The sequence below is a fragment of the Ambystoma mexicanum genome, chromosome 3p, assembly GCF_040938575.1.
Source record: "Ambystoma mexicanum isolate Mex_15411 chromosome 3p, UKY_AmexF1_1, whole genome shotgun sequence".
Taxonomy (NCBI): domain Eukaryota; kingdom Metazoa; phylum Chordata; class Amphibia; order Caudata; family Ambystomatidae; genus Ambystoma; species Ambystoma mexicanum.
Window position 1 is genome coordinate 1252754479 of NC_090925.1, and position 26126 is coordinate 1252780604.

General features: G+C 45.8%; 1 protein-coding gene across 1 annotated transcript in view; it reads left to right on the plus strand.

The window, feature by feature from the left end:
* The first annotated feature begins 16245 nt into the window (after nt 1-16245).
* LOC138581417 (cytochrome P450 2D17-like) overlaps nt 16246-26126 on the plus strand; it is a 451371-nt gene continuing 441490 nt past the window's right edge. The window contains exon 1 of the mRNA XM_069652732.1: nt 16246-16650. Within this exon, the coding sequence (XP_069508833.1) occupies nt 16348-16650 (303 nt within the window). The 5' untranslated portion in view covers nt 16246-16347. The remainder of the gene's footprint in view (nt 16651-26126) is intronic.

Sequence of the window (26126 nt, forward strand, 5' to 3'; positions counted from 1 at the left end):
CCTATCTTCTCTAACTGCTACTCTATCTCCTACCCTATCCCTCTCACTAAGTCTGGAAGGATGAAGTTCAAGAGGAACATTCTGGTTTCCAACTCAGGCCTCCCTATCGCTGGTACCTACACCAGTGCTTCCTCCAGACAGACTTTTACCGACATCCTCTTTGTCATTTCCTCTCCAGACCTGTGGACCACTCATATGGTCTCTGTTCTCTCTCCTTTTCCCTCCTCTCCCATTAATGGTGGCACTAGATGGGATGTCCTCTCGGGCTCTCCTTCCACTCCTCCAAGACCATCATTAATGTCTATCTGAATGGCACCGTCTTGGTCCAGGGCCCTAAACCCAAGCTCCTCCTTTTTGATAGACACTTCCCACATCTTACCAACTTCCTCCCTTTTCCCGCTACTCCTTCCGCCACCTCTCTGGTACCCTCCTCTTCTTCTTGCTCCTCTGCCCACCCTTGTGCCCAACTACCACCTCTGCAGGGCGTACCTCAAGGCTGTACCCTGCCACAGAAGTCGACCTGGATGTCCTCGCTGCCATAGAGACATGGTTCACGGCCAGTTCTGTCACGAGTTTTGAGACTCATCTCCCTGAGGGGTACACAATCCTCTCTGAACCCAGAACCAACTGTGCTGGGGGTGGAGTAGCCCTGATCTTTCCTGAGTGGGTCCCTGTTTCTGTAATCCCTATGCAGACCTATTCCTCCTTTGAATGCCTGGTCTCTTTCTCTCCTGGCCTCCCTCTAAGTGTGGTCACTATCTACAGGCCACCTGGCTAGGTCACCCTCTTCTTCTTTGAATGGGCTGACCTCTCTCTGCTCTCCTTGTCTCTACCTCTCAACTTCTCCTACATGGAGTCCTCAACTTTCATCTGGATGCTTCCAACCTCTCCTCTGGGCTCTTCCCCAATCTCTGTGATACTCTCTCTCGTTCTATTCTACCCACTGGCCCGAAAACACTCTGCGGGGCACACCTTGGATGTTCTCATCTCTTCTGACATCCTGCTCTCTAACCCTTTCACCACTCCTCTCTCTTGGACTGACCACGTTATGCTCTCCTCCCACCTAAAGCTCTCTGTCCCCATGTGAAGCCTACCCCAGCACTGCCACCAACCTTCTCGGTCACCCGGCCATTGAAGCGTGTGTCAGTGGAGGCCCTTGCTGCTACCTTCTCTCCTCCTCCTACTCCTGTGGCTGACTCTCACTCTGACACAGCCCTCTCTAGCCTGCATCTTTCTATCACTAACACTCTTGATTTCCTTGCCCCTGTCATGAGAATCCGCCTGAAGCCTACCTCCAAGTGAAACTCCTGGTATCACTCCGACATCGCCACTCTAAAATGCAAGTCTACGGTGGCTGAGAGGAAGTGGAGGGCATCAGGCATATCCACTCACAAACTGGCCTGCCGCCTGCTCCAAAGGCAATAAAGAATCTCTGTCCTGTCTAAGAAGAGAGCCCACATCCAAGCCTGCATCTCCGTGGCCTCTAACAACACAGCCAAACTCTTCAAAATCTGCAAGAAGCTTGCCAATCCTGTTGCAGTCTCCACCTCTCCTGTTCACTCCTGGCCATTTGCACGGCTCAGGCTTCTCAATTCACCTCAGAATCTCAGGACATTCTGTCCTCTCTCTCCTGCTCTCTCTTCCCTTGCTCTCCCTCTACTGCTCCTGGCCCCCTTCTGGCGACCTCTCCCTCACCTCCGCCTTTCTCCTCTTTTTCTGTGATCACTCCTGATGACGTTTCTAGACAAGTCCGATCTATGAAAGTGTCACCCAAGCAGGTGCTCCCGTGCTCCTCTCGAACCATCAAGGACCACATCGACACCCTCGCTCCTGCCTTGGCCAATTTCTGCTATAACTCTTTTGCCACTGGAACTTTCCACTCCCCCTTAAGCTCTCCCTTGGGCACCCCCTCCTGAAGAAACCTTCCGCTGATCCTTCCCATCCGGCAATATACTGCCAATCTCTATCACTCCTTTCCTGGGCAAACTCTTGGAAAAGCTGGCCATCTCCCAGCTTACTCTCCACATTGAATCTGTTGGTTGTCTCCATGACCATCGGTTTGGCTTCAGAGCATCCAGAGGCATGGAAATTGCTCTCCTGAACACACGTGAAGATCTTCTCATTAATCTTGACTCTAGCTTTCCTTCTGTCCTCATCCTCCTTGATCTTTCATCTGCTTTTGACACACCAACCTTGCCATCCTGATCAATTGTCTCTGTGAGAACCTGGCCATGACGGATCAGGCCCTAGCATGATTGACCTCCTTCCTCCTAGACCGCCCCTCTCAGGTCCAACTGGCGTCCTTTCTCTCCACCACTTCTCTCTCCACTTTTGGTGTTCCCCAGGGCTCCAACCTCTCACCCTGGCTTTTCAACATCTACTTGGCACCTCTGGTCAGCCTCATCTCTATGTTCTCCTCTAACGTTCAGTGTTATGCAGATGACACTCAGCTCTCCTTCAGGCTCCCCTTGGCTGCCCTCCTTGGTCCCCCTCTCCCTGCGTCTTGCTGTGAGGCAAAATACCTCTAAGTCATCTTCGACTCCACTCTCTCCTTCCCTCCTCACATCACAGACCTCTCTCAGAAGTCCCACTACAAGCTGAACCTCCTCAGAGGTATTCTTCCTTTTCTAACTTTCCACCAGAAGCTCAACATCTCCAGGGCCCTGGTTCTCTCTAGGCTGGACTATTGCCACAGCCTCTTTCTCAAACTGCCTTCCACTACTCTCCTCCCTCTCCAACTAATCGGGAACATGACTGCAAGACTTGTTCTTGTCCTCAAGCCCAGGGATCATATCTCTCCAGCCCTGAAATCTCTCTACTGGCTCCCGGTGGCTGCAAGGATCAAGTCCAAGACCCATTGCATTGCCCACAAGGCTTTCTGTGGCCAGGGCCCGCACTACATCCAACTCTCACTTCCTAAACACCTTCCTTCTCGAGCCCTTTGCTCAGCTACCTCCAACTCTCTGATGGTCAGACGTGTTTCCAGGCATAGAGTGGGAAGTAGATTTCTTTCCTCTGCAGAGCCCTCCACCTGGAATGGCCTCCCTGCCTCTCTCAAACTTGAGGAGGACCACCTCAGGTTCCGGAAGCAGTTCAAGACCTTCCATTTTGCTTCTGCTTTCTCTCTTTCTCTCCCTTGCTGACCTCCCTGTCTTCTGCGCTTACTGGTCACCTGGCTACCTTCAGAACCCAATAGGCAAAAGGCTCCTCCGCCACCTGTAAGCACCCGCACTGCCTCTGGTCCCCTGCGCACTTATGGGTTGTATCTGTAACCCTGATATCCCCTGCCACGTTTCACTACCCAGAGCGGTCTCCCCTGGCTGCACTTACTCAGAGCAATGCTGTCCGGTCTGCACTTCCCCCTTCCCTCCCCCTGGCACGTCTCCTATCCCTCCCCCCCTTGCACTTGCATGATTTGAATGACACAAGGCCTATTAAGATCGTTTGTTTTATCCTCCCTAGGTCTCCCTACCTTGTCTTGTCATGCCTAACTTGTGTACAGGCGCATTATAAATGACTAATCATATCATTTCATTTTGTATTTGCAGGGAATGACAAATGAATTGATTTCATAAATTGCACCACATATTGGAAACATACTGCGCAAGTGCGCAAAATGATTCCATTGAGCAGGCATTGTTCAATTAAATATCGATATTCCCATGTAGGGTGTAAATTGCAAAGGTAGCAGCATCATTAGTCCTAACTGCACAGTAATGCATATTATTCAATTATTATAAATAGTTAAAAATCACCACATAGTGTGTTATACATCATCTCGCTAAGTGACAAACCCTGGCCATATATTTATACTCCTGACTATGCAAGAGCAATATCCCACCGTTTGGTCAATTTAAAGTACAGGTGCCTAAATACATGTTCTAAACATTTTTACATTCATGCAATTTCACTGTTATTTCTAGCCTCTCTGCAATAATTGCTCAAATGCAAATTGCCTAACAGCAGAAAGGTCAATGCGGTTTTACGGTGGACAACGCCATCCCCCCTCAGACGTTCAGAAATGTCTGGGGTTGGCAAACTTTTATTGTCAATTAATTCCTCATTTATTCCTCCTGGCTGTGCGGCTCATGAATCTGCAAAGGGGAACAAAGTATTCTGGTGGAATCTGAATGCTGCCCAGGCCCTTGCTGAACTCAAGAATGCCTTCTCTTCCAGAACCCATACTTGGCCACCCAGACCCGCCATCCCTTCCCATCCTCGTCGAGGCTGATGCTGCAGCATACACTATTGGGGCGGTACTGAAAAAACTATGTGGGGACCACCTTGAACATCCCTTGGCCTATTATTCTTGCAAGTTGACAGACTTCTAAATCACTCTATTCTGTAATTGAAAAGGGGTTGCTAGCCATCAAAAGTGCCTGTAAGGAATGGTGCCAACACCTGTTTGGAGTTCGCCATCAGTTTGTGGTGAGTTCTGACCACAGAATACCACTGGTGGTATTCCAGCAATACCACTGATGCCAACGGTAACCTCTGTATTATGTGATGAATCCATTGAAATCATCACTAAATCCCTGGTATGGGCCTCCTCTCATTTAGCCAGGGGAAGGCAGCTGCTACCTGATCCTGACCCTGGGGCCATCTTATGAGGGAGGATCATGTGGGCGGAGACTCGTATCAGGAGAAGGGGTTAGCTCCTCTGGTTCACAAGTCCTCCAATCTCCCTGAAACATTGATGGCATATTGTAAAGTGAAGCCAAACAATGTAACTAGTATTCACATAGCAAACACAATAACTGTCAGGGACAGGTTAGTTATTCAAAAATACTGCATTCCACTGTTATATATCATACCTTTTTAACACACAAAAACAGATTTGGAGCATGTGGTTAATGTATGGCAAATTCGGCAAGAGCAAATCTAAAAAGACTACTTCAAAAGCTATCCCTAACAAGAAGCTGTAGTATCTAGCTGAATGATGTTGTCGCATTGGAACAGAGCAGAAGGACTCGTGGGATGGAACCTGGAATGTAGAGGATGCCGGTTGGGGAGACGGAGAGAAGAAGAGGCTGAGAGAGACCATGTCGTTCATGTCCCCTTTGCCCATATAACTTTTAGATTAAGAATTAGCTTTAAATAGAAGTTACTTGTTACACAGTTGTACCCTGTTAATAAATACCTTTGTATGCCCATCCTGTGACTCAAGGAGCAGAAAAGGCCTACGCAACTATAGAGAAAGAGGCTCTAGCCATCAGGTGGGCCACTGAGAAATTCAGGAGATTTGTTTGGGGAGTCAAGTTTGAGATTCACACAGACCACAAGCCCCTGGTGGAAGTGCTTGCCACAAAAGGTTTGGATAATGTTTCGAGCAGAATACGAAGATGGGTGTCCAGGTTGCAGGAATTTTATTTCATTATGGTTTATGTTCCTGGTGCAAAGAATCGCACAGCGGATTGTTTGTCAAGGTTGACCAGCTATAATGACATGAATGAAGACCTTGATGAACATGAGATGATATGTGAAGTATCGAATGCAGCAATATCCAGACAAGAATAGGATGAGGAAATGATGAAAGATACCATACTGTTAGAGGTTATGAAGAATGTAGAGGAAGCAAGTTGGAACAAAACTGAAATGATAAAAGCTGAAACTATTGCATTCTGGAATGTCAGACATGAACTTTGTATCCAGAGTGGGTGCCTGATGAGAAGCTACAAGTTAATACCTCCAGAAGGGCTCAGAGAGAAGATCATCCATCTTGGTCATGAAGGCCATCAAGGCATGATGAAAACTAAACGCGGGTTAAGGAACACGTATTGGTGACCTGGATGTGATCTGCAAGTGGAAAGAAGAATCAGAAACTGTATCCTTTGTTTGAAGAGTGACAAAGTGTGTGTGGGGGGTGAAATATCCCATGGTCTTAAGAGACATACAGCAGGGGCCTTGGAAGAAAATGGCGATTGATGTGATGGGTCCGGTTTGGAGTGAAGGATGTCCTACCTATTGTATTGTGGTGATTGACATGTTGAGGAGATGGGTGGAGTTGACCATGGTGTCTCAGATTACGACTCAGAAAGTTATTGAATTCATGGAAGAAGTGTGTGAGCGTGAGGGGTATCCTGAGGAGGTCCTGACAGACAATAGATCTCAGTTCAAATCTAGGGAGATGGAGAAATATCTGGAAGAGAGGTCCATTATTCATAAGGTCAGCGCCATTTATCACTCCCAGTCCAATGGTGTAGTGGAGAGGTACAACAGAGTAATCAAGGATGTCATTAAATGGGCATGGTCCAACGAGAGAGACTGGAGAGCGGTGGTGAAGGAGACGGTGTTAGCTCACAGATTCCCACTGCACAGTACCACAGGAGTTTCTTCGTTGGGACTAAGCAGGGGAAGGAAGGCAAACAAAACTATTTCCGGGATGGATGAGTGTGGTGGCTGGCAGAAGTATTGAATTGGATGGGGTAGAGAACAACATTTGGCAGAGGCAGCTGACTAACAAGGAGCAGTATGACAACAGGAGGTAAAGGAGAGGAAGGCTGACATATGTTGGGTGTTTGGTTAGGATCAATCTCCCAGTTGTGCTGAGGGAGAATGGTTGTCGATGGTCGAAACCTGTGAGGGTGGTGGAAGTGTTTACACATGCGGTGAGGACCAGTGATGGCAGGGTGTGGAACAATGAAAAAGTGATGGTTGTGGAAGGAGAGGAAGATGGTAATGCTGGACTGATTTTGCAGAGTACCTGCAGCAGGAAGCAGAATCGTGGAAGACAGCAGGAGGCAAAGAAGCCAAGCTGTGCGGTAGAGGTGCTTCCGACCCAATAAGAGTTGCTCATGTGTGCTGGAGGACGCAGAGACCCGACGGAGCCTGTGGGGCTCCAGAGAAGGGCTGTGCAGGCAACAATGGTCACAGGAGAGCTATCCTTTTCTCAATGATACTACCAAGTAGTGACGCGGGGACGCCAAAAGAAGGCGGTGAATTAGCCTAAAGAGAAAGGTAACCTTGGGCCGCTCTGAGCAAAAATGATCAATAAAAGACAATTTTGAATAACGAACAAATGGAAAAGAAGGGCACAACTCTCCTTTCATGAATTATCAGTTTGGGAAAACCTGTAACCCACATTACCAACAGCCAAGAAACTATAAAGAAGAGATAAAAGGGCAACAAGGGCGCAATTCTCCTCTAATGAGAGATCATTTGGGGAAACCTGTAACCCACATTGCCAAGAGACTATAAAAAAGAGGTCAAAGGGCAACAAAGGTGCAATTCTCATCTCATGAGATATTAATCTGGGGAAACCTGTGAGGCAAACATTGAACAAACCTCCTCACATGGGATATTGGTGTGGAGAAACTTGGAACAAGGATTGCCACTAGCAAAAGTTTTTCCCGGCAGGCGAGTAAACCAGGAAAGGGGAAATTGTATAAAATAGAAATTATTCCTGGCAGGCGAGTAAACCAGACAAGAAATACTTGCTTTGGAGAAATGTGGTTGTGGTAAACAGTGTTGTGAAAAGACACTATTAACTTTATCATCCTGACAAACTGTTATATAATGAAAGACATTTGCTGTGCTGTCCTGACAAAAGTGTTAGACAGAAAGGATAATTGTGATCTTCTTATAACCACTCCACAGCTTGAGAACAATATTTTGAGGAAGAAACAGTGGATTTTGAGCAAGTGTGAGCAAGTGATTTTGAGCAAGTGATTTTGAGCAAGTGTTTTGTGTAAGAGATATTTAGTTTCCCAAATTGAAAGACATATTGAATGGAAAAGACATGTTGAATGAACTGAACAGAATTTCTTTGTTTTTAATTTTATTGTACGTTGGTTAAGAAAAATCCTTATACACAAACAATCTAAAATGCACTAGAATCACTCTAATTTATCAAATAGTTGCCTCAATCAAGTGTTAAAACCACATACATAAATTCATTAACACAAGACTTTAAGATCATTTCGTTTCATCCATATAATGCAAACATTATCCTGCACAATTAAACTGTTGATAATATAAGCACAATTTTTCTACAACCATCAATTAATGTCCCAGTAACAATTTCGCAGTTTAGCTTCGTTCCAGGCATAATCGCCCACTCCAATAATGACCAATGAGGTGGCACCATGAAGTGTGCTCCAAAATGTATGTAACTGAATTTGTATTTGTATTTTGTTTGTTTATATAGCGTGCTGGGCCCAAAGGCATCTGGGCACATATCTTGGGTAACAAAGATAACAATTACATACAAAGAAATGGGTAGCTCTACCAGATTACAGACAACATGCAGGTAGAACTAAAGTATGGCAGGCATGTACAGATATAATGTAATATACAATATAGCATGTACAGGCAAAAAAGATATACAAGAGGTTGCGCTAGAATGTACAGGCATGACAAACATAGGAGGTTCACAGGAAGATAAACTGTCTCAATACAATGAGGACTACACAGGATATATACAATGAAGAATACCAGAGTTATATACACGTAGAATATACAAGAGGAATACAGAGGGCAATCACAGTGCAGGCCAGAGGGGCAGTGCACGTAATGCAGCGCCAGATATCTTATGTGTTTTGGGCTGAGAGACACAATTTGGTTTGCTCTTAAAGGATTGGAAGGAGGGCTCAGCTCTGATAGAATTAGGTGAGGTATTCCAAAGTTTAGAGGCCAAGACCGGGAAGTTCACACCGCCAGCTCAGCTTTTTGAAGCTTGAATCTCGGATAGGATAGACCATGGGCTTGGGCAGCTCTCATAGGTCGAGTGGAGGTGTGAGGTGTGAGTCGGTTGGCTAAGTAAATAGGGGCCTGGTTGGTCAGGTACTTGTGAGTAAGGGCAAGTGTTTTCAAGGAGATTCTATGCTTAACAGGAAGCCAGTGTAGATTACGTCTGTGGTCAGAGATGTGCTGATTTCTAGGTCTGTTTAGGGCCGCACTGATGGCATTATTCTGAATGACTTATAGTTTGTTATGGTTGGATTGACTAGTCCCTAGATAAAGGGCGCTACAGAAGTCTATCTTGGACATGACAAGTGTTCTCACCAGGACGGTGCAATTGGCAGTAGTCAGGAATGGTCTACAGGAAGTAATAAGTTTGCATGTGTAAGCAGAAGCTGAACTGACAGCATTGGTTTGTCTAGACAGTGATATTATGGAATCAAGGTAGATTCCTAGGGTTTTGGTATCCTTAGAAACCTTAATGACATTGCCATCAATGTTGAACGACTTGAAGGAAGGGTCAAGTTTATTAAGACATTGATGGGAACCCAGGATGAGGAGTTTCGTCTTGTCGTCATTGAGGCAGAGCTCATGTTGCGCCATCCATGCCTGAATAACCATGTATTCTTCATTCAAGGATTTAGTGTTCACTGCGTGATGGGGATAAGTATCTGAGTGTCATCGGCGTAGTTAGTGTACGAGACACCCAGATAGTCAAGAACATCAAACAATGGTTTGGTGAACACATTATAAAGGGTTGGTGACACACATGAACCTTGGGGTACACCGCAGTGAATGGGAGAGGGCTCAGCAGATGCTGGCGGGGAAAAGATCTGCATAGATCTGTTACCTAAGAAGCATATGATCCAGGCAGTGGCAGAGTCTGAGAAGTGGTCAGCTGATAGAAGGTGCTGGCATATGATTTGGTGATTAACCAAATCAAAGGCTGCAGAGAGATCTAGTAATAATAGCAAGGCCAATTTCCTGTTGTCTTTCAGCACCTTAATCTGAGTTTTTAGGTCAATGAGGGCGATTTATGTCCTGTGCCTTGGCCGGATACCAGGTTGCCTTAAGCCAAGAAGTTTCTTAGCTTCAAGATAGTCCTGGATCTGAAGGTAAGTGGCTCGGTCCACAATTTTGAGCATGAATGGGACAGTGGTGATGGGCTTGTAGTTGGTTGGTAAGCTGGGATCAAGGGAAGGTTTTTTAAGCAAAGGAATGACCCAGGCATCCATTAGGTTGTCCGGGACTATATCTGTTTTGAAGGATGAATTTATGAAGGCAGTAATGAAGGCGGCTAGATCATGGGAAGCATTCTTGATAATGGGGACTGGGCACGAGTCACCTTGAACGTTGGAAGGTTTAATTTTATTAATGATGCATTCAACTTCAGCAATAGTGAGTGGAGAAAAGCTGAAAGGTTTAATGTTAGGAATGTTGGGGATGGCCTGGGTGTTTACACTCGAGGGGGTATTCAGTTGCTGGTCTGTCTGTAGGCAGTTTTGCTTAGCTTTGATTTTAGTTTGGAGTGTGGCAATTTTGTCCAGAAGTGCTTTCTGTATGTCCGACCACCATTTACTGTCTTTAGTGCAAGAATCAGGGGGAGAAGCAGGAGATTCAAGTTCCTTCAGAATCTTGAACAATTCTTTGGTGTTAGAATCCACTTGCGTAATACGTTTGTTGAAGATATATTTTTTGGCTTGGAAGATAGCCTCTTTGTAGTTGATAGATGCTATGATGAGGCAGTCCTTATGGGCATCAGAAGGATGACTTTTCCAGCGGGCTTCAGCATTACGTTTTTCTGTTTGTAGCACTCACAAGTGTGGTGTAAACCAAGAGTTGAGGTGTGCACAGGATTTAGATTTCCTACGTTTGATTGGGGCGATTGAGTTCAGTGCTGTGAGCATAGTATGGTTATAGGTATCCACTAGGATGGAGGGGCCGGAACAGGAAGCAGAGGCTTTACTGTGGGTGGGAAGGAGAAGTGGGAGTTGTTTATCAGTTGTTATGTCCCTTTTATTTCTGGTAGGCAGGGCAGGAGCAGTAGTCTGTATGGGGGCATTGGACAGCTTCTAGGTTGAAGGTAATAATATGATGGTCTGACCAGGCTTAAAGTGAGTTAGTCTGTAGGCTAATGTTGCAATTGGTGTCGACTAACCAGTCAAGTGTCCACCCTTTAATATGGGTAGGTTCTTGAATATTTTCAATCTTAGCAACCATAGATGAATAAGCCTTCTGATAAGTACACTTAGATAATCCGGTCTTTCATGAAAGTATCCTTTATGAAGTTAATATTGTCAAAATAAGATAGCACAGATTTTTCCCATGTTCGCAAATAAGTATTTGTAGTGTCCTTACGTAATCTATTTGCCACAAGGCCCATTAGCGTTTATCATCTGGTAATCGTATTAGTAAGGGACAATGGGCCTCATTACACGGAGGGCGGTAAGGGTTTACCGGTACCGGTATTTTACCAGTACCGGTAAATCCTTACCGCCTTACTACGAGGTCCCTTTGCGGGTTGGGGAAATTAACGCCTGCTTTTTGCAGGCGTTAAAAACCAACCCGCAAAGGGACCAGGGAGCTAATTACGGTACCGCAATTTGCGGTACCGTAATTAGCGCCTTCACCCATCCCCATAGAGCCCTATGGGGCAAAAATGGGAATGGGGAAGGGCAATGGTGGAAGGGGGAATTACCGCCCCGCCAACCTTGGAATGGGGCGGTAATTCACCTTTCCACCAAGGCGGTACTGGTATTTTACCGGCATGAACCATGGCGCTAATAGCACCATGGTTCACCGCCATCCGTGTGATGAGGCCCAATATAATTTACACCTCTTCAATAACCATTGAGCCCGAAGTGAATATAGCACTAATTCAAAATGTAAGGCTTCAACTGGAGTAGCTTTGGGTATCTGTAATATTGATCAGAGTATCTTACCCTCAGATCTATCTAACCAACCCATGTATGCCTCTGGCAACAATTCCAAGCCAAAGGTTAATGCCAGAATAATACTAGTTAGGTAGATCTTTATGAAACCTTCAATATTGTTACCTCCTGAATTTGCCACACACTGCTTGATTTATAGCCATCTTTTCAGTACACGGATGAGATAAGGTCATCATAATACGAGCTAGTTGCTGATATAGCAGGGAAACCCAAGTAGGTATAATAACCTAAAATGTCAAGTTTAATATCATTCAGTTTCCACACATATGGACCGTTATATCTCAGTCTGCGGCCTACTACCATACCTTTGGTTTTTGATGTATTAATAGTCAGATCATTATTTTTTGCATATAAAGCTAGAGCATTTATATAATGCTGCAAGCCGACCGGTGTAAGATCCATAAGGATAGTATCATCATCATACATCAGCCAAGGTATTAGATGGCTATCAATACAAAGAGCAAAATTCCTTATATCCTCCATATGCTTATCTAGGACAGAAGTGTATATATTATACAACAGGGGTGCAAATACGCACCCCTGTTTCAAACCAATATTAGTTTTCATTTGCCGAGATGAATTACCTTCCTATGTCAACCGTATTAACACCACTGTATTACTATAGAAAGCCCTGACAATATGTAGCAGTATAGGGTCAATACCCTATTGCGATAACTTGGGCCAAAGTTTTGGCCGTGATACAGTGTCAAAAGCTCCAGCGACGTCAATAAAACATAAATAGAGCTTACGCTTTTGGCGAATAGAATCGGCAAAGAGGTACTGTAATGCACAATTGTTATGAGTTGTACTATCGCCTCTATGAAAGCCAGTTTGGCATTTATGTAAGATACCCCTATTCTCTGCCCATATATTAAGCTTTTTTAACAACAAAGTTGCAACTATCTTGGCAAAGGAATCAGACATGGCTAGGAGCCGATAGTTGGAGGGATCTTCCACACCGCTCTTTTTATAGGCAGGGATCATTATGGATTCCCTCCAGCTATTAGGAATCCTACCAGATGACATTATTTTACTAATCCACGCAGCCAGGATTACTGCCCTTTTGGATGGATTATCTTTAAATACTACATTCAGAATGGTGTCAGGGCCGGGAGCCCTAGAGCTCTTGAGGTTCTTAATTACCAATTCAATATCATCTACTTCCAATCCCTTCAAGATCCTCCAATCCCCAGGGCAAACAGGAATAAACAGTTCAGTTAGTGATGGGTCATGGAATATGTGCCCCATATTCAATAACCAAGATTTCTCTGAAATAGGATTCCGTTCCTGAACAGATATACCTGCACAGTGCAATGAATTACAATGTTGTTTAACCGTTTTATGTTTAGTAGCCAGAGATTCTAAATATGCAAATGTTCAGGCTTAGAGAACTCCATTTGCTTCATAGCCATAGCCCTTTCATACTGATACTCCTTTTATCTTAGCTGAATGTCGATATTGAATGGACTACGCCCACTCCTCTTCTTCACATTATATAATTTACACCGCTTAAAATGATCATAAGATTGCAGCAGTGTAGTATTCACGTCCCACGCATAATAAGATAACTGATTCAAGATCGATTTCAAATCGTTGTCTAAAAGATAATTAAGCTTTCCGACATTTATATCAGACTAATATATTCTGTTCGCCTGGTTGTTGACCGAGCCCTTTATGCCGTTTGTTGAACACAATTTGGTTGAAACAGAACTCCTTTAAAAGTCTACCTGAATTGATTCAGGCGAAGGGAATCAAATCCTGGTAACAATGAGAGCATTGTGAGAATTATAAGTTTGAATTTGTGCACATTTTTTTGTTGAACTGAACTCAGATACATTTACCCTATTCACTTAGGTTATATAAGTTAGTGTGAGGGTCAGATACATTTGGACACAATGTCATCTTTCTTTAGTTTTAGTTTGCGAGGTAGGAACATTCTCATTAGGATTGGGACAGATATGCGTTTTATCTGACCTCTCTTTACTTTTAATAAATATGGCAAACATTGCGGAAACGACAACTTTGTGTCTGTCTCTCATTGCTGACCCTTTGCAACATGTTCTAATGATCAATAGGGTTAATTCTGACCTTTTTGCATTACATTGGTAAGATGGTAGGGAACACCTTGTACCACCCTTACAGTGGCCCCAGAACTGTCTCATTGTATTGAAGAGAAGCGTGTACATTGCCTGAACCGTCCAGTTTAAAAAACATAGAAAATACTTCTGGGGTCAGTTTTACTTTTCTACCTCCACCTGTAGCGTAGAGGTAAAAATGGAGCTTAGGTTGAAATCCACCTGAGAAGTTTACCTCCTTTCATTGGAATATTGCTAGAGGGGCTGGAAAATGTTTTCATTTGATAACCAATAAGCAAACGTATGGAGGAGATGATGAGGGAGAGGGGGAATCTGTTGCAGTAGCGATAGGGTTCATCCCATAAGAACTGCAGCAACACGGGGCCCACCCCTATGATGCCATAACTCCTTGCGCCCTTAGTTTCTTTGTCTAGCAGGCTTTTAATAAGTAATCCCTTTTCCAGTTGGCTCAAGCCAATACATGTTCAACTCTATATTAAAGGATGCATGCGTAGACACCAGGGACTACAGGCTGCATCCCCTCCACGGTAACTGGAGCAAGCTGTGGGCCAGAGCCCAGTGGAAAGAAAAACACCCTAAGCTGGCTTGAACAATAAACTATCATGAGAAAGCAGAAATCATCATGGGGGGTGGAGAACCTTTGCCCCTTGGCTGATGAGGGGAGACCGTTTGTCAGCATTGGTCACTTGCATTCATGAACATTGTAAGCGGACTTGTCCATCAAATGAATGGGCCCATTGCTTGACAGGAGGTGGGACAAACAAGCGGGAAAGCCTAGTCGGAGGGGTTCTCGAACCTTCTATGGTCAGGTGACCAGAAATCTATGCATTTAAAGGTCTGGAAGGCGGAAAAGGTCAGTTAGATGTGTCCAGGTTATGTGCAGGATGCTGCGTTCCTTGACTTGCTAGCCAATGAATAAATCACCCCAGTTTGTGATCAAGCTAAATTGAAGCGTGAGCTGTTTTCTCCAACAGTGGTAAAACCTCCAATCCCATAATCCTGCAGATGAATATTCCAATGGTGTTTTGCAGATACCACCGAAATTACCATTAGCACCAATCTAATAATGATCCCCGTGAACTGAACCCTTCTTTCTGCCAGCCTTCAAATCCCATCAAGTCATGTTTTGCTGCGTGGGAAAACAGGATGGGAGAAGGAGCACATAATCGAAAGGCAGGTGTGAACATCTGTGCTTCTATGTTTACCCAACAAAGATACCTTGCCTGTGGCAGGCCTCGGAGAGTAGCTTTGACACTTACTCTGCCTTTTAGGGCTGGAATGCGACAGTGGGACATGCTGACTGGGGGTATGGTCGGAAAAGGGAACCAGAATCCCGCAGAAGGAATTCTGAACCTATTTTGCATCTTCCTGCACTTGTGTTGCTAGTTCCTACTAGAGTAATGGACCTAGCAATCACCTCACATTGATATGTCTGTCTGCAAGTGGAGCTTCGGGATTGGGCAGCGTGTTATCCTTGCATGCCCACATTGCAAGTCAGATCAATGTGCAACACGGGACATCAAAGTTTGGCCAACCTTGACATCTGAACTCCTGACTGCCACAAATATAATTGTAACACAGGCTCTCATTGGTTGATTCAGCAGAACACACAATAAGAATGATCAATATTTAAGCAAATCATGACTTTCCATGCCAAACAGATATTCTGGACCTTTCCTCTCTCAAGTGCAGCACTGGCTTTGGCCACAGGAGGGCAGAACGCGCCATCATATCAGGCAAACCCGAAAATGGTTCTGCAATTCCGCCTCGTATTTTCAAAGGATCGGCCTGTATTTTGCAGTTAAAAGAAAATTAGAGAAAATATGTGCACATTCACAAATTAAGAGCGAGTCAGCATGCCGCTCTCTGTCTGCAGGACTGGTTCTGCAAAAGTGAGACGGGTTTGTTGTATTTCAGTTGTGTTTTTGCGTCCGGTGCCTTCAGAGTGAGGGCCATAATGTGGAAGCATGTTGTCAGCAGGAAGAGTCTTGGATTTACGGTTGGAATATGGATGTGGGTAATGATCTTAGCCATACAACTGGCAGGCCGTGCCAGGCATGAGGGGCAACAGTGCATTGTTTATCTCACTGCATGTTCCAATCGGAAATAATTGAGCTACAAGAGTCAGCAGCTTACTCACGGATCACTGCAACAGGCGCACTAACCTACAGAACTGTCACATGAGTTTAAAAGGACATTGAAGTATGTGTTAAATGGGAAGATGAAGTCGGGGCTGGCGCGTATCCAAAAACAGCTTAGACATCATCCCTACAGGCTACTAGTTTACACGTGAAGTCATTCACTGCGGAAACCTAAGAACATACAAGGCCGAGCTTCTTTTTACAAAAGGAATGCTGTTTTCTTTTGCAGGCTGCCTTTCCAGTTTTTCATCTCAGTTGCGTCCATGTCCTCCACCCACATGAATTTTCTCTTACTTCTGGAGCATGCAATTCTGTGCTCCTGCACAGAAAGCATGCATGCAATGGCATGAGTACTTAGTATCTGGCGAAAGGGTGAAAAGGGAAAGGCACGCGAATGGGCGTGCAACAGGAGCATTGCAACAGTGAGCAGGCGGAGTAACAAGGTCCACAAAGGGCATTTGAGGTAGAGACGCCTGTGTTATGAAATATATGAGACCTGCGCGAGGGCAGGAGCTCAGAGCCTGGCAGCCGCAGCAAGAGACAGAGATTTGGGCTGCTGAGTTCAGTGAGATGGCGCTGCTGTCTGCTCCCGGAGCCCTGCTGGCCTCCTGCTGTAGCAGCCTCCCCCTGCTCGGCCTGTTCCTCGTCACCTTCCTGCTCTGCCTGGACTTCCTGAAGCGCAGGAAGGGCTGGAGCACCGCCCTCCCAGGACCCCCGTCCAGGCCCTTTGTCGGTAACCTGCTGCAGGTGGATTTTGATAACCTCCCAAAGTCCTTGACTCAGGTAGGCTGGCGCTTTCAGGTTAAGAGTTCTCACACCAGGGCACGTGACAGGCGGTGCTTGATGGAAGGCCACAGCTTGACGCCCACTCGAGGTGAACTGAGGGCAAGAGCATTTGTTTGGGTTCCACTGGGTAATAGAAGGTAGAACTCTGATAATGGGCTGGTTCAGTCCCGTAAGTGGGAAGAAGGGTGGGAGGCAGGGCCATTTTAAGCATTTTTGGGGCCTGGGGCAGGGACAATTGTGGGGTCCCCCTCCACCGAACAAAAACGATTTAAGGGGTCTGAATATCTGGTCAGCCCCCCATGCCCCCAACCATTGCGATCATCACTCATAGCTTGATATGCTGCCTCGCAAAATAAGCATGGGTTCTCCCTTTCAGTCCCCTTACCCTCTTTAATCTTGCTGTAATCATTATAAAGAAGTAGCATTTCAAGGACATTAGCAGTCCATAATATAGGTACAGGACACTTTTCACCACTAGCAGCCACAAGGAAGTAGATCATATAAAAACATGGACATAATCCAGAATAGACAACTCAGATTAGCTGCCTCACCACATCATGTAAAAGGCTTAAGGATGGCTACAGGAGACCAATTGGAAGCAAGAAGAAAGCTACACGCATCATAGCATAGATAGTGGATGAAGATTAGAAGCTTCTAGGAAGGTGTCTGAGACTGAGATTAAAAGGACATATTTTTCAAGTAGTGTTGCCATTGGAGAGCAAAGAAACAAGTGGTTGTGGTGTGCAATACATACATGCTCCCTATTATTACAGGCAAAGTAACACTATAGTCATTGCAAGCGAGTGAGAGGCTTTTTTGAAGACCATACCTGAGAACGAAATCACTCTGAAGGGTGACATTTTTAAAAGTTGATGGGACTAGTAATTGTAACAGATTAGGCAATATGTGATTAAATGAGATGAGGATCACACATTGGTTAGGCAGTGATGCTGGGATTCGGGCCCATTCTGCAAATTCTGCCATTTTCCTTTCCAATTCTTACCATGAATTAAGACAATGCAATTTTATAGAAGTGACATGGAAAGTACACAAATAGCATAACCCAATATGACAGTATTTTAAAAACAAAGTTTTATAGAAGCGTATTATGCAAAATGGCGAGGATTCTAGCTTAATTGTCGCCATCATCAAGGGAAGTATTAAAGTACTAGCAGTCTAATTGATGTGATCTTTGAAAGATTTTATCTGGGTTTCTCTTTTGTATTTTAAAGCTTTAAATAAGCTAAAAACACAGGCTTGTGAAATTGTTATTTATAAACATGCAGATAAACCTTTGAATTGTACAAAAAAAGCAAACCGTTTTCTGTCAAATGAGCAGACCTGAAAATGTGCTTGCCAGAGGCCTGCAATATCTGGTCACTTTCTTCTGTGTAGAACCTTTCCCACTCAAATGGCCTATTTAAAAGGAAAGATCAGGTAATGGGCTAAACAATGCCACCAGCATGTGAGAAGGCAAGCCTTTTTTCACAGAAGACAGCACATTACTGTCAGTGATATAAGAGGATTTGTCCAGGATCACTGTATCATCTGCAAACAAAGCCAGGACATGAGAATGAATGCCTTGGTTTCACAGTCTGGAATATGGTTACCTAATCCCCTTTCCAGACTAACACTTATGCTCATCATTAAGGGTGGCTGCCTAGGTTTTACAACCAAACGTCTGAAGAAACCGATTTCTGATTTCTAGACCGTCACCATACTGATGCTTTTTGTTTTTATAGCAACTGCTATCTGGTGCAGTTACATTGCCGATAATAGCACCTGATGTGCTACAAAACAAAGTACATATACATGCTGGGTTATCACTTCAGACATAGGAAAGGCTGAGTCGGCCTTGCTGGAATTGGTTTTGTAATCTTGCATATGAACACAGACACCTCTGCAATGAGTACTTAACACACTAAGCTATCATATGAACAATTGCAGCTGTCAAATGTATCAATATGCATTTCATCTTTGGCTGTTGCACATGATCAAGAGGGTCCCCACAGAAAGGTGAGAATGCTACAGGAGGTGTGCTGTAGTGAATGCACGAACTATGGGGGTCATTACAACCCAGGCGCTAATTGCGCCAACTTTACCACCATGGTGTAAACTACGTTTACACCATGGTGGATGGTGGATTTACCACCCCATTCCAAGGTGAGTGGGGCGGTAAATCCCCATTTCCCATTTTCCCTTCCCCATTCCCATTTTTGCCCCATAGGGCATAATGGGAGTGGGGAAGGCGCTAATTACGCCACCGTAAATTACGGTGGCGTAATTAGCATCATGGCAGGTTAGCGCCATGGATTTTAAGGGTTAACGACGGCGTTAACCCTTAACGCCTGGGTCGTAATGAGGCCCTATGTATACTATAGTCAACACAGAAAGCAGTAGAGGATGAATTAATCAGAGCAGAACGTTCTCGTCAACAAAAGACATGCAATAGGCTTAACCTCAGCAGCATGCCATAAAATATCCCAAAGTGTGCCATTTATGTTTGGTCAACAATGGAAACTGACTTCAAAATAGCATGCAGCCTTGTGGGACCCCGTCCAAGGTGGGGGTCCGGGGCAAGTGCCCCTTTTGCCCTCCCATAAAGATGTCTCTGGTGGCAGGGGGTCCATGAAGAACGGATAGCCCAAGAAGCAAAGGCGCGCTGCTTACTTATAATCGTGCAGCGTGTGTTTAAGCGCAGTGATATGAGGGCCTCTACTCTGCCCTAAACTAGGGTCTTTTGTCTTTGCACATTCATTATTCTCAAATGTTTTGAGTACACATTTTGCTCTATATGAGCTTTACATAACGGAGCCTGCACATAAGCAGAAGGGTCAAGTTTATTTCAGCTTTTATAGCTTGTGGACCCAAGAGGTTGCTGATTGTCCCCCATTGTTGCCCCATGTAACACAGCAAACATTGTGGAAGTGTTGGCAATAAAAGGCCATGGTTTGTTACTGCACATTACGTAAATAATACACAATCATCATAATAATCATAATAATACATAATGTACACTTTTGGGCACGAAGTCCAGGGTTGCGCCCCCTGGCCCGTGCCCCCACACCTGGATGGGTTACTGGCCTTCCAGGTTGCCCCCAAAAGTTGCTACTGATGCCCTCTTTCTGCCAAGTTGTCTATTATTTCCCTGTAAAACTGCTCCATTTTTTTCAGACAGGTAATCGCTCCGGATTTGCCCGGGATATGCGCTATGTTTAATTAAATTAATCCCTCTGCTTGTGTAGAACTTTTCTACCCTTTGTTAAAATTTCTACCTGTCTATATCGATGGCTTTATAAGAGTTTGCCCTTAACCATGTTTTCCTGGGGAGCATTGCTGACAAAAATTGTTTTGTTTTCTTTCTAATTGTGGGCTATACCCGCTAAGTAGGAGCATGTGTCAACCAATGATTGCTTCCTCCCCATTGTGACTACATCGTTGCCCCCCAAGTGTATAATCAGAAACTCCGGCGGGTCCCTGTAAGCCACCTGGTCAGCTAGCCTGTCATGAATGCCTGGCCACTTTGGACCCCCATAGCCCCACCATGACGTGATGGTGTTTTGGAAGAGCTGGCCTTTCCTTCGTTTCTTCTGTCCATCTCCCTGTTCTGAATACTAACAGAATGTCATATTATCTAAGCTGATTTTGTGTGGTGGTGCGTTGTGATCTGTTTGTGAAGGAAGGCCAGCAAATTCCGGTTTTATGTACCGTTTGTAGCGCCCCATTATGTAATGGTCACTGTTGCTCTAACCGGTTCTTTCTCATGAGGTTATGAGCAACCTCTGTCCAGCAAGACTTATTGGAGCCCCTCTGTGGCTCCTTGTTCCTTGCTATGTCTATAGATTTGTATGAATATAGAGCCCTCTTTCGCACCTGGCTATTGACATCCTGTCTGTTTCAAACAGTGCCCTTTATTAGTTTTAGTAGTACCGTTTCCAGCCAATTACTATTTTGCGCTGGGTGCTGTTTGCCGATGCCTTCTTAGCAAGACCCTGTCATACTAATCCTAGCTTTTAGTAGTACCATTTTCAGCCACTTGCTATATTGCGGTGGGTGGTGTTCGCCAATGTGTCTCGGCACGCTCCCAGCCATAAATAACGGCGTTTTTCGGGATCCGTGCTGTTGTAGCCCCTTGTCCCCGGCCGTCCGGCGTTGGCGCTGATGTTGCCATATCTCCTTCATGGAAATTCCAGCAAATATTTGTCGGTGTCTTGTGGCCCTTTTATGAACCATACTCCACTAAACTCTGAGATACTGTTATCTGATATCTTATTGTTTGTGTGGGGTCTCTTTAGTCATTTCTCTTCTTGCATAATGGTTATGCCTAAATCATTGTTTGTATTCTTACAGTTCTGTTATCCCGTGTCTAAATAACTGTGAATAGTTTCTGAGCTCAGGCTCGGGATACGCTCCTATGTTCTGCCGTATTGTTTTGCATTCCGGAACAACCATTTTGCCTCTGAGCTATCCCCCGGACACTGAAGTGCAGTGGTTCTGGGTGCTTTTCCTACCCTATGTGCCATCCTAGTTGCCCTGCTTATGCCTGCCAGTGTTGGGACAAAGTCACCCCCAGCCCCCTGTCTGCTGCAACGAGTTTCTGTTTGTAGCGTGTGGGGTTGTTTGGCATACCTGTTCTCGTCTTTTTTGGCTGCATCTTTAAAAGAGGAACAAATGCACTCAATGTTAGTGCATTCGTTCAATGGGTTACTTACCCTCTTCCCTGCTACCGCCTTGTGCCTGCTGGATCTCTGGTTGGTTAAGAGTGCGTGGTTGTTTGTCATCCCCATTATCCCCTTTCTTGGCAACTGTTTGGGGCAAACCAACAAATGCCCTCACTGTGGTGCCTTATGCAATGCTCCGGATGTGGATCCCTTGTAAACAATACATGTTTTTGCCATTTTTGTGTTTTTTTTATAACCGTATATCGTTGTCTAACCCTAAAAAAATGCCAGCTATACTTCTGTTCCCCTGTGTTATCCGCCCTAGTCCGCCTGTAAAGTTCAGTAATTACATCTATTGTGTTTAAACTTACTTCCGACGATACTTGGCAGGCTGTCTGTTCGTAAGGAAAAAGCGCCTCTGGCTAAAAACTTGGTTGGGAAATCTTGGCTGCGTCTGACCATTTGAGCTGTCATCATAGCTACTGGTTGTTCACTTTGTGGTGGGAACGCTTCCCCTTGAGCTGCGTCCTTGTATGGCTGGGTTGTGCCTATTTCGTTTTTTGCCCCCTGCTGTGGAAGGTAATCCTTTTGAATTTTATCATCTGGGTAAAATGTACCTACCTCCCAGTCAACAATCATTCATATTTATATAGCGCTATGAACCCTCAGGCATCATAGCGCTGCTTATTATTACCCACGGTGTTTGTCGACCATGGGAGGATAAAAAAGGGGGTGACTTTGGCCTTGCCGGGATTTCGACCCCTCGTCTTGCTGTGTTAGCTGATTGGCTTCTAGTATTACCCCCGTGGCTGCTATTTCATTATTTGCTGGCCTCTTTTTTACTGGCCCCGAAGAAGCCTGTCACCCACTTGTGGTGCTCCGTATAAAGCATCATTGACTTGATTTCTGCTTTTCCAGTGGCTTCTTCTATCCCCATAGTTTCACCCTGTGTTTGTGGGGGCTTTGTATTGCCCCCGGCCGTCTGGTGCCGATGGGCTTTAGCACCTTGTCGTGCCTTGTCGTGCCTTTTGTTGGCCATTTACCCTTTTCCTGCACTACTCGTGCATTCGGGTGGGACGCATGTAACTGTGCCTTAGCGCCCTGGTGTGCAAAACACCCCTTCCCTGAGCCCCCTTGGACTAGTGATGGTAGGTAATATTTTGCCAGGAACTATAGTGTTTTTTGGCGTGCTTGCTTGGACCCCACCTTTGTCACCCACTAACCATGGTTACTTACCCGCTTCGACTGTACTCGCCCTAGACTGCCCAATATCCGTTTTTGTGGTCCCGTGCAATGTTTCTTGTGGTTTTCTTAGTGAGCCCATGCGGTGCTCTTGTTGTTTTCGCTGTGAACCCGAGCATTTGCAGAAATAATATTTTCTTTGTGCTCCGTGCGGATTGTTGGGGACCTTTTCTTTCAGTACCCCTTTAATTCGCCATATCTTGTCTGTTTCCCAGTAATTTTCTGGATAACAAATTTCCTTTACCCATGCTGGGTTGTAAACAGCATTGTGCTGTGTTTTTGTTGCTATTTTAGCAGTATTCTGCGTGTGTAACAGTCAATCCCACCGGTATCAACGCTCCCATTTCGGCCCCTGACACATGGATGTATGTGTAATTGGTTGCTTATAAAGTGCTTAATCACCCAGTGGCTACTAAGCGTGGACCGGGGTTTGAACCTGTGTTGCTCCACGTTGTCTTGCTTGCAAGACGAGTGCATTGCCCCTGGGCTATCCTCCCGAGACTTGACAACATGCAGTTGAAACTCTGTTCGGTGTCCCCTTCTTTTTTGAGTTCTCGTTTTCTTCGCTGTCTCTTGCTTGTGGACGTTGCTTCTGCCTTCTGTTTCTTTGGCCTGTCTTCCACCCTACTTCTGGTAAAAGAATTGCTGCAGCCTTTCTTCTGCATGCCGCACCTTGTCAGTCATACTCTCTGTCTGCAGAGTGCACAATGATGACACCTGTTACTTTGGAAGTCCATGTCCTGACTTCATTAGTGGGGGTACAACTTTAAATAATGGTGGATTACACGAGCCATTCCCCCTATGCTGTTCTTTTGCATTTTGTTTACGCGCCCACCTTTAACATTAAAGCAGGATGTAAACAAAGGAGCTCGCCCCTCCCTAATGCATGTTTTCTTTATGACGGCAAAAAAACGGTGTCTGACCAGCCCGAGCCTGCCCATTGTTTGGGACTATTGCTATTGCCCGGAGCGGGGTTGCGTATGTCCTGATTACACATGCAACCCTTGTTTATTTAGAAACTCTATGGGCCTCATTACACGTTAGGCGGTAAGGGAATAACGGGGTATCGCTAAATTCCCTAGCTAATCACGACCCGGACTGGCCGCTATTAGCGGCACCGCTAAGAACAGTGCCACTAATAGCGGCCAGTCCGTGGGCGCACGACCCCTCAGGTCGGAAATAGCGGCATGGCGCTAATAGCACGCCATTACAAGGCATGCAGACATGCAAATAGCGGCATGGTATTGGCCGAAGAAGCCCATACCGGCATGGAGGAAATACCGGCATCAGGTGGCCACAACAGCACAGGTGGAGGCAATGGAGACTGGGGCAGCACAAAAGGAGCACACCACACCCCTTCCCACACCGAGATGGTTCCAATACTTGCAGCACTACATGGGCTGGAGGACATGATTGCATTGCAGCACCAACAACAACAGGCAGCACAGAGGAGACGCTGGAGGAGGAGGAGGGCGAGACAGGCCCAGCAAGCCCCACCAGTGCACCTAGCAATACCACAGAGGCAGCCAGAAATCCCCAGGATTCTAGCCATTCCATTCAACCTAACCCCTGAGCAGATACACACCATGTGCCGCCTGGACCGGGATACCATCACCACCATGGTGGACATGAATCACAACGACATAGTGAGCCACATAGACATCCGTACTGCCATCCCACCTCCACTGAAGGTGGTAACTGTGCTCCACTACCTGGCCACAGGCACCTACCAGCATATGGTAAGGCAGATGCATGGCATTTCACAACCAGTATTCACACGCACGCTGACCCAGGTGCTCGATGCCCCAATGAAGCACACAAGTGAACACATATCCCTGCCACGGACAGCCCAGGAGATCTCCAATGACAAAGTTGGCATCTATTCACTGGCATGCATCCCAAGTAGCATCGGGGCAATCGACTGTACCCATGTGGAAATGGTGCCCCCACATCACAATGAGGCTGTCTACCGAAACAGAAAGCATTACCACTCCATCAATGTCCAAATGGTATGTGACTCAAAAAAGGGAATAACACATTGTCGTGACCGATACCCCTGATCAACCCATGAATCAATGGTCCTGCGGAACTCAATGATACCACGCAACATGGAGCGCCATGCTGGACAAAGTTTGTGACTACTTGGTGAGTAGCAGGGCAGGCACATGGCAGTGTGATGTGGGGTGTGTTTGGGCGGGGGGGAGATGCATACTCCAACTGATTGTGGACTGTCGTCCGTACAATAAAGGGACATACAGATGTACGCCAATGTCCACCAAAGCAGCCCACAATGGAGAGGACACGAAACCACATGCAAGTAGTAAACTGCACAACAAAGACATCAATCCATAACGCAATACATGACACATCTATCCACATGCACATTGCACATCATACCATACCATACATGACACAAAGCTGCTACATGCAGCCAATATGCTTAATGTAAATGTGCGTTGAACAACATCACAACAGATATGCGCCCTTGAATGCATGCAAATGGATCACCTGTAGCCATTGTACAGAACCACACCCATACACCACTACTGATGTGCCGCTTCACAGCATGGGGACATTGGAATCATGATGGCAGTACACTAGCAGTGTCGTACTAAGGTTGTCTGGGCCCAGGAACACCTAGGACCTATCCACACCCAGGACATGGGAAATACTGCCGGAGGCATGCATGGTGCACGTCCACTTGCAGGGACTAGCTTACCTTCTCACATTGCAGTTACACTGATCGTCTCCATGCATGCTGGGATTCGTGGAGGCCAATCAGAATGCTAACAGAATTAGTGTGAGATGTCCAGGTTACAATTGAGGTGACCAGTAACAAGGCCCCATTGTTCCAGCCATGCAGGTGATGCTGGCTATCCCCTGAAGAGTTGGCTCCTTACCCTTATACGGAACCCACAGAACAGGCATGAAGAGGAATAGAGCCTTGCACAGAACCGTACCCGCGTCGTGATTGAGCAGGCATTTGGCCTTCTGAAGTCACGGCTCTGGTGCCTAAGCTGGCCGGGTGAGGCTCTCCTGTACGGCCATGACAAAGTGCCGAAGATAACCATGGCATGTGTCATGCAGCACAATATGTGTATCAGACGGAATGTGCCTATGCCCCCTGACATTGACATGCAACCACCTCATGAAGATGATGTTGATGAGAATGGGGGAAATGGGCCGGCAGGACATGCAAGAGGCGATGGCCAGGAGGGACACGATGTGCGTCAGCATCTGATATGTCAAATATTCTGAGAGACAAGGGTCAACTCTTTTGGATGGAGATGGATATTGTTGCCCTGCTGTATGTGGTGAGGCGCACAATGGGCCCTGTCCCCAATAAAGTACACATACACAATAATGAAGACCAAGCCTGTGTTTCAACTTGTCAACAGTATTTTTATGATTAATTCGTGAACAAATGGTGCATGGCCCCAACTGTGCAAACACCCTTTCCCCCCTTCCCCCACAACACTCCCAAAAACACCCTTTCCCCACTCACCCCACAACACCCCCATTTGTGGCTTGTAGTGCGTAGGTGTCCTGCTGCACATGTGCCAGCTAGTT